This window comes from Nicotiana tabacum, chromosome 14, assembly GCF_000715075.1.
Source record: "Nicotiana tabacum cultivar K326 chromosome 14, ASM71507v2, whole genome shotgun sequence".
Taxonomy (NCBI): domain Eukaryota; kingdom Viridiplantae; phylum Streptophyta; class Magnoliopsida; order Solanales; family Solanaceae; genus Nicotiana; species Nicotiana tabacum.
The window spans coordinates 3,455,411-3,464,796 of NC_134093.1; the positions used below are offsets into that span (position 1 = coordinate 3,455,411).

General features: G+C 36.6%; 2 protein-coding genes across 4 annotated transcripts in view; one reads left to right on the forward strand and one right to left on the reverse strand.

The window, feature by feature from the left end:
* The window catches only part of LOC142169196 (uncharacterized), a 6,132-nt gene extending 2,863 nt beyond the window's left edge, over window positions 1-3,269 (forward strand). The window contains exons 3-11 of the mRNA XM_075230432.1: window positions 59-218; window positions 470-531; window positions 993-1,152; window positions 1,269-1,389; window positions 1,604-1,685; window positions 1,789-1,892; window positions 2,592-2,670; window positions 2,758-2,808; window positions 2,889-3,269. Coding sequence (XP_075086533.1) covers window positions 59-218; window positions 470-531; window positions 993-1,152; window positions 1,269-1,389; window positions 1,604-1,685; window positions 1,789-1,892; window positions 2,592-2,670; window positions 2,758-2,808; window positions 2,889-2,972 — 903 coding nt within the window. The 3' untranslated portion in view covers window positions 2,973-3,269. The remainder of the gene's footprint in view (window positions 1-58; window positions 219-469; window positions 532-992; window positions 1,153-1,268; window positions 1,390-1,603; window positions 1,686-1,788; window positions 1,893-2,591; window positions 2,671-2,757; window positions 2,809-2,888) is intronic.
* Window positions 3,270-3,664: 395 nt separating this feature from the next.
* LOC142168668 (transcription termination factor MTERF15, mitochondrial-like) lies at window positions 3,665-8,094 on the reverse strand. 3 transcript variants are annotated; one of them, XM_075229247.1, is made up of 3 exons: window positions 7,924-8,094; window positions 5,393-6,923; window positions 3,665-4,596 (listed from the first exon to the last, which is right to left on the reverse strand). In XM_075229247.1, the coding sequence occupies exon 2, from the start codon at window positions 6,850-6,852 to the stop codon at window positions 5,467-5,469; it is 1,386 nt and encodes a 461-aa protein (XP_075085348.1). In that variant the 5' UTR covers window positions 6,853-6,923; window positions 7,924-8,094; the 3' UTR covers window positions 3,665-4,596; window positions 5,393-5,466. The 3 variants fall into 3 exon arrangements, with proteins under 3 accessions (XP_075085348.1, XP_075085349.1, XP_075085350.1); XM_075229248.1 differs by having other exon boundaries at window positions 3,665-4,141; window positions 7,924-8,079; XM_075229249.1 differs by having other exon boundaries at window positions 3,665-4,295; window positions 7,924-8,079.
* Between the last annotated feature and the right edge of the window lie 1,292 nt (window positions 8,095-9,386).

Below are 9,386 nucleotides of genomic sequence, written 5' to 3' on the forward strand. Positions count from 1 at the left end.
TAGATTATTGTGGTTTGAAGTGTATGTAATGTAGTTCTCCTTTACTACAAAGAATTAGAAGTCTGCTGATTGGAAAGCAGCAAAGACATACCGTGAGAGGGGACAGATATACGAGGGCAAGGTTGAAGGCTTCAATGGTGGTGGTTTGCTAATTCGATTCTATTCTCTTGTGGGTTTTCTACCCTTTCCGCAGATGAGCCCTTATTACTCTTGTAAAGGTACTAACTTCAGCCTTTCTAGTTTATTTTGTGCTTGATCATCATTTTTAAAATGTTTGCCATCAGCAATTGTATGTCATTTTCAAGGGAATCATAAGCAGAGAAGATTGACTTTTGCGTTAGATGTTTTTTACTTTGTATTGTTTCTATGGAGTTACAATCCTTAGGAGAACATATTATCTTCTTGTCAAATTGACAAGATATTTAATTCCTAAAGTTTTGTTTTCTTACTTATTTCCATTACTTTGTAGAACCACAAAAGACCATTCAAGAGATCGCAAGAGACTTGACCGGTTCTGTCCTCTCCGTGAAGGTACCGATATTAATCACTTCAATGCTATTCTTGAACTTCTTCTCATCTAAAGCATGCACATTGCCCTTGTAAAGTATCCCTTGGTTTGAACTTATAATACATCTTGAAGATTTGGAACTTAGATTTTAGATGCCACATTATAATTTCTAGCGCTTAAGGTTTGCAGAATGTTGCAAAATTCCAAGAAGGTAAGATTTCCTTTTCGCGAATCTCACATCGGATAGCTACTTGTAAGCGAAGTTCCAAGTATGATGTAAACTTACTGCGCCATGATTCTTTTGCTCTTTCTGGATCCGTCCATTGACCACATAATCCGTTTTGATTCCAACAACCTATTTTTTTCGTTCTATTAGTCTTGCTTAGTAATTTAAGGATATATTTTTATGTGCTTGGAGTTAATTTTCTTCATCTTGACTTTCCTTTATGATTCAAATATCAGTTAACATTTAGGCTGCTGTCAGGTAATCCAAGCTGATGAGGACAAAAGAAGGTTGATTTTCTCTGAAAAGGATGCTAGCTGGTCGAAGTTTTCTAATCAAATTAATGTAGGTGACATTTTCCAAGCAAGGGTCGGTTCAGTCGAGGATTATGGTGCTTTTGTTCATCTGCGCTTCCCAGATGGTAGAGACCTGACTTGCCAGTCTTCCCGTCTGGATACATTTTAAGCCTGACTATTCCGGTACTTATGTCAATCTTCGAATCAACTAGGAGTAATTCTTATCTACTATGTGATGCAGGATCATATCACCTTACCGGGCTTGTCCACGTCTCGGAAGTTTCTTGGGATTTAGTTCATGATGTGAGAGACATCCTTACAGAAGGTGACGATGTGAGGGTCAAAATTATAAATATAGACAGGTATTTTCTCATGATCATGCTTACGTAGATGTGTCGTCTAGTACTGCTAGCAAACATTTTCTTTAAACAGTATCGCCTGTTGAGATAGAACTTGATAGGCTGAGATGTTTACCGCGTCTGCCATATGATTGAATTAGAAGGCAGTGATTGTTTTTAATTCTTTTATTTTCTCGCCCGGTCTCTTTCAATTTCACAATACACGAACACATTGCAGAGACAAATCTAGGATTACTTTGTCAATTAAACAGCTGGAGGAAGATCCATTGCTGGAAACTCTGGACAAAGTAATTCATAAGGTGAGATGTGCAAATGAAAGAATTTTGGTGTCGCCTCCTTGAAATCTAATTTTTTTCCTCTAGCTGCGTAATACTGTTACTGATGAATTACAACACTTTGCAGGAAGCATCCGTCGACACTAATTCCTTGGATTCGGATGGCAACTTTGTTATTGAGCCTCTTCCAGGGCTTGAAACAATAATTGAAGAACTAATGCAAGAGGATGGGTATGTTTGAAGTTTAATTCTTGGCATTAAGTCTTTCATTAGGCTATTATATGATGATGTTATTAGACCTATTTGCTTGAACGGTTTTCTGTTCATAAATCTATTACAAATTGTCTCCTTTTGTTCTCGAATGTCTTGGTAAGTATTTGCTCATCTTCCGTAGTGAGGTTATGAGCTGATTAATTCATCATTTGAAAATAAAATTTAGAGACCTAGAGATTAATTAGAAAACTTCAACTCCATTGCTACGACGTGAATCCTTGTAAGTGCTCGTGCCATGTTATGGAAATTGAAGATGAATCCATAAGCGATACCACTTCTCATTAAGACCATGATATGGTCCCTTGACATTACCACTATAAACAAGCGTGGTGGTCTAAGTTGGACGAGGACTTGACATAAACGAATCATTTGGTAACATCGGATCTGATGTTTAGAACTTGAATGAACACTATGGCTTCATCATTTCTCCAAACAATCATAGATGTAAATCTCTTATCCCATAGGAGTAACTCTCAGGAAGCTTCGTTAAAAACATCTCTTTTATTAAATTGGCCTATATTTTGATTCTTCATTCATGCTCTTCCTTGTATATATACCATTATCTGCACTAATTTAGCACATCGAATAATTATACACGACAGTTTTCACTTGATTATTGAAGCAAATCTGACAAAGTTGTGTGTTTTTGTTCAATAGCATATATGATGTGACAATTACTCGACAAGGATTTGAGAAGCGAGTCGTTTCACAGGATTTACAGCTTTGGTTGTCGAATGTAAGTTGTGTCAAACATAAACCAAATGTGATTCACAGTATTTATGCACAATAGATTTCCAATCTTCTCTGTTATGGCATCCGACAGGCACCAGCTTCTGGAGATCAGTTTACTCTACTTGCTCGGGCTGGAAGACAGGTATCATCTTTCACCTCACGTTTTCCCCCTTCTACAACCCACGCCGCCTTTTCCAGTCTAAAATGATCATTTATGATCAGGTGCAAGAAATACAACTGACAACATCACTTGATCAAGAAGGAATAAAAAGGGCTCTACAACGGGTCCTAGAACGTGTACCATAAGTCGTATCTAAGAGCTCCAGGATTACAGCAAAACATGTAAACCGCAATATATAAAGTTAACGGGAGAAGCTCACATAGTTCGTTATTTCAAGTTGCCCAGGAATTGTACAGAACAGTACTTCAAGAAGATGTACAAAACAAAACTTATGGAATCACATTTTTCAGATATAGTTCTTATAAGCTAAAGGACCTACGAGCTGCCCCCTGCGATTTGTGTTAATAGACATGATAACATGAACTCATATGCAATTTCTTGGTACATTGCTACCCATGTTAAACTTGATTCTTTTTTCTGCACTTCTTTGTTTCCGGAATTTGTTACTGTTTTGTTAATCTTCAATTTGCTGAAGGTTGAGACCTCTCATTATGCTCTACATTACATAATAATCTCCAGACTTACTTTCTCTACATTACAATTTATTTCTCTGTTATGTTATCTACTCCTATTGTTTTATAACCACTTTTGATGTTTTTGTTTATAGAAATGCAAAGCATTAAACTAGAAAATTATATGGACTGGTCAGATTTTCGTTGAAAGAGGCAGAATTTCTACGAATTTTCTGCAACTCGTTAACAACAGGTGCAGAAATACATATATAACACTATATTTAAGTTAACATTATACATACAACATTCTACTGCGTCTCAATTCTAAAATTTAAACTATATACTGTATATAATAAACACAATGAAGAAAACAATGTATTTACATTAAATAAATCCTAGTATCTATTATAACAACACAGATGAATCCTATGCCCTCATCAGAACATCTTCTATTTCTCTGTAGCCAAATGTTCCACATAATGCATATAGGGGCTGTTCTCCAAATCTTTTCATATTCCCAGCCAACTGTGCTTGCCAACTTAAGAGTAGACCCTGTACATTGGCATGACCATTGCACCCCAAACAGACATAAAATTACTGATCAAACCTGCCAAGAAAATTCACGATGAAGTAATAAATGGATCGGTCGACTCTACAGCCTTTTTCACACAAGAAACACCAGCTGCACTTTACAAAGCCTCTCTTCTGAAGAAAATCTTGTGTTAAGTATGCATTTCTTGAAGCCACCCATCCAACACAAGCACAACTTCTGTTGGTGCTTTAGTCTTCTATCGTTGAAATTTCCCAATCGTTGAAATTCCTGCTGAACTATAGCTGCTACCCTGTTTCATTGTAACAATTAGCGACAAAGCAATTCTTGTTCACTGTGGTGCAATAAAGAACGGCGAAATTAACTTTAAGTTTCTCTGAATGCAGCCAATTATCATCCCAGAATTTGATCTTAGCACCATTCCCAACTTCCAGCTTGATGTTCAACTGATATTCACCCAGCCAAAACAAGCAAACATTATTTTTTTTTTTGTTAAGAGGGAAACCCGCAGCCGCTACACTTGGTGTGCACTGGGTAAACCTCCCCCTGTGTAATAGCCTGTAAACCACACAGGGGAGGTAATCCGCACTAGGCAAGCTATGTGCGACAAGCTCAACCCAGAAGGCATTGAGGGGGACTCGATCCCAAGTCATCCAGCCCTCCAAACCAACTGGGCAACCCCGAAGGGTCTAACAAGCAAACATTATATCATGCACATCTTGATCCCTCTTTCAGCTGCGGCAAAGACTGGGACGAGAAGAAGAACAAATATTATGATAAACAAGAAGAAAAAACTAATAATTGAATGAGAAAGCACATCTAATCCTTTTAATGGACAAGAGCAGTTAACTTTTCACAGTTAATCCTTTCGAATAAAGTATTGTTCCTTATTTATTTTTTTAAAAAGTCCTTTTGTGGTAAGAATAATTAAATGCGGAAATGGAAAATGTTACAAGTACCAGTTGAAAAAGGAGTATAGCTAGAAAAAAACATAAAAACACAACCCTTGCTGATGCTAAAATGAGTTGTAACGAGTAGTATGTGGGTATGTTCTATATTTGATGTAAAAACCATGTCACCTCCTTAAAAATTATTTTGCAACAGAATTGAAAGATTGATATATTCTACTTAAACTTGGAACCAAATGATGGATATGACAAGTATATAGACCTATCAAAATTCCAAGTTTTTAAGACTACAGAACTAAAAACTTTGGAAACAAAGAACAGCGGTTTTGTATTCGGTTCTAATTCTGAAAGAGAGGATATGAACGAGCCTGCGCAGGTTTATCTGATGATGTTAGTGGCAGTATTATACAGGAGCCAAAAGAGGCACATAGCCAGCTAAAAAAATGCTCCTATTTACCTCCCAGCAAATCTGCATCTTCTTGATGCCTTATCAATGTTACTTACTTCATCTTTAAAAAACATTACAAAGAAATTTATAAAACTAAAGGGATTGTAGAAAAATTGCAACTACAAAACAGAACATCACACCACAACGGCATTAAGGAAAAGCATATGAATAAGGATGGGAAACATACCTTAGAAAAGGATCTTCCAAGAGAATGCTACATAGATCTATTTTCAGGTAGAATTTAGAGGAAGGATCCAGAACTCACGCCAACGAATCCATATACGACTTAATGTTCATAATATCTTCTTTGGACTTTGGATTATTTTGTGGTTTGAAAAGCTTCCACATTCCCACTGGATGTTGACTTCTCACTTCAGCATTTCTTGCAAATCTTCCATATATTGTTTCACACTCTGGATAAGGCTTGACATATAAGTTATAAAATTTCATTCTACTAGGTTTAATCAACTCCCTCAATCCCACCTCATCACCAAGTCCACCTATTGATCTTAAATTGTCAATTACCTCGAATCTTGGTAGAATATGTTTCTCAAAATTCACCCCCAGGTACTCTGGAACGTCAACAAGACATTGAATATCAACTTTCATCACGTGCACTAAAAACTGAATCTTCTTCTCAACATCCTCTACACAATAAAGTATCACTCTGGGCTCTTTCCATACCACAGCATAAGCGTCCCTTAAGTTTAACCCATGACTGCGTAAGCAATCAACCCTTAGTTTCACCTCGTACCCAGCCTTAAAAGCTCCCTCATGAAAAATATCCTCCTTAATAGATTCCCTACATTTCAAACTCTTAAGCAGCTCCAAACACCGCGATAATTCCCCAACTTCCAATGCAAGAATTCTAGGATCTCTTAGGACATGTTTCTTGATCACCTCCATGTTAAAGCCCAGAACTTTAAATTCATCAAGCAATCGCTTAAACTTATTTTGAATCCCAAAGGCCAAAACACCTGGATAGACGCAGAGAATGCGATCAAATCCAACCTTGTCAATCCTAAAGGCATCAACGACGAATTCAAAACAGTCATGAATCTTGTCTGCAGCCATCATAGTTACCATGGGATGTGTCTCCAAAACCTTATTTACAGTAATATCACTAACCCCTAAATCTTTGAGGCATCTCAGAGACCCCAAAACACAATCATAATCTAGTTCAAACTTCACCGAGACCTCCAGAATATTCCGCACAGCCAAGGAGGATAAATTGGATCCCTCTTCTAATCCTTGGATGCCTCCTTCCCATTTCTTTATAGCATCATATTCTAGAACCCTGGGGCAACTATTTATCACGGACACAAGGAATTCTTGAGATGGTTTCAAGGATAATAGAATCTTTAGAGATTTTTCTATTTTGATGGGGTTTAGATTTAGTAAACGACAATTCTTCTCGAGAAAATTCGTAAGTTCTAGAGCTGGAAAACCATATCTTTTAAGAAGACTAGACACCGCAATGAGATTTCTTTGGGGGGAACTTTCTTGGAATTGTAGAGGATATTGATATTGGGATATCCGTTTTGCAACTGTTGGGTTAGTGCAAAAATAGCGGCGACTTGGATTTGGAATTAGAGTAGCGGGATTGGAAAATGACGTGAAAAAGGATCTGATAATCCTAATGGTCATGGTTTCAGCTGGTTAGTAAGTACTAAAAGGTGTTTGATCAATCATCTGCATTCAAACATTGCATTGCTAGCCTGAAACAATTGACTCAACACGTTAATATAAAATGTGGTGCTAGTGAATGGTTAAGAAACAATTGTCAGATTATGCGAGTGTGTGTGTGTGTGAATATAACTGCACATTTAGCTACCCTGGAACACGTTTGAATTGCATCTTTCCACCTAGTTCTGCAGTTTAGTCACATATTAGCTCAACACCACCCCCAACTAGGAATATCATGACTTCCACATTCATAGTCTGTCAGTGATTCACATAATTTTTCCCTTTTTTGTAGTATGGAACAGACAGATATGTCACTCAACTCACATGTAAAAATTGAATACAACAACAATAACTACTATACCTTAGTCCCAAACAAGTTAGAATCGGTTATATGAATCATGACTACGTCATTTAAGCTCAACTCATATCATCATCATACACATGTAAAAATCGAATAAGCCAAAGTATTCAAATACTATCATTTTCAAAGACTTATATACCTCCCTAATCATCGGCAGATAAATGAGAACAGTCCTTTTTCTTCTTTTCCTTTTCTATCGCATATATACATATCTCAACCGTTTTTAACTTACACCTAGGGGTGTCAAATAGGCGGATACGAAAATAAACGGGTCAAATTTAATTGGGCTAAAATGGGTGGGTCAATACACATATAATACTTCCACTACAATCTCAAACTTTTGTTTGGTCGGCGATATGAATCCTCAGTTCTTTAAAAAAGCTAAATCCACATAAAATCAGCAAGGGGTAAAATAAAAAATAAATTGCAAGACCCAGCAGGCCACCATGTTTGAAGCTTTACTAAACAAATTGCAAAAACCTGGAACCAAAGGTTGGATTTTTTAAAAATTTATGTTCGTTTAGGATTTAAAGACTGAATATTTGATTCGACAATCTGAAAATTAAAAAAAAAAAAAACAAAACAGTATACAAATTGCAAAACTCTGATTTTTTTTTTATTTATACAGAAAATAAAAACAGAAATAGATTCTAAACTATATATACAATTACCTTGACAAAAAAGATCCAAACTGTGATCTTCAAACAGGGAAAAGAGAAAGAACCAGAATGCCTGCCTCTGTGTGTGTATGTATGAGAGAGAGAGAGAAAGAGAGAGAGAGAGAGCAGGTATTAGCGGAAAAAGAAACGGAAAGAAAAATAGAGAAAACGAAAAAGTACCTCGTATTAAAAATATATTTGCACCACGTTTTTGAAATATATACCTACACTACTGGAAATGGAACAAAAGTACCCTTAGTTTGGCTTTTGTTTCAATATTGATCCAGTGCTGTTAAAATAGTTGCTCAATTTTGCCCCTTAAACTATTGGAAATATAGACAAAGTACCCTCTATTTGGTTTTTGGTGCAATATTGACCCAGTCCTGTTAAAATAGTTGCTCCATTTGTCCCTTAAACTATTGGAAATATAGAAAAGTACCCTTCTATTTGTTTTCGGTGCAATATTGACCCAGTGCTGTTAAAATAGTTGCTCCATTTTGCCCATTAAGCTATTGAAAATATAGAAAAAGTACACACTATTTGGTTTTTGGTGCAATATTGACCCAGTGCTATTAAAATAGTGGCTCAATTTTAACCCTTAAACTATTGGAAATATAGAAAAGTACCCTTCTTTTTTATTTTCGGTGCAATATTGACCCGGTGCTGTTAAATAGTGGCTCAATTTTTCCACTTAAGCTATTGGAAATATAGCAAAAGTACCCTTGTTTTGTTTTGGTGCAATATTGACCCAGTGCTATTAAATAGTGGCTCAATTTTAACCCTTAAACTATTAGAAATATAGAAAAAGTACACTTCATTTGGTTTTTGGTGTAACATTGACTTATTTGTGATGACCCTACATGTCATCATGCCACATAGGCGCCATTTAGCATATATTAATGCCACGTGGAAGCTTACATAGGAGAAAAAATAGCATTTGTGAGAAGATTCTAGAGAAGTATAGACATTTTCCTTTGGAAGACCTTAGATCCCTATGGATTTGCTAGGAAAATCCTTAGAATCTTTTAAGCTTGTAAAGAATTCTAGAGAAAGCCCTTATCTTATAAATATTAAGGACTTGTATAACAATTAATATTTACACACTAGCCCCTAGGAGACTAGTATATAAATGGGGGAGGGGAGGGAGGAGGAGGGGGGGAGGGAGCATTCATTTGTATTTCACCAAGCAAACAATTCAAGTTTTCTCTAATACAAAACTTCCTTTAATAATTCTCTTGTATTGTTTCTACCATTCTCTTAGCGATCTTGAGTGTAGTAAGGCTGACTTGGCATAGCAAGAACGTGGGCAAGTTATGCAAGATCGTGAGCGAGTTGTCAAGTGTCGCACGTGTACTTAGTTAACGAGTAAGGACGTGACAACGTGGTATCAGAGCAAAGGTTGCAACTAAGGGAATGGCAAACGACAGAGAAATTAACGCTGCCAACACCCAAGCCAATGTCATCCAAGATGCTGC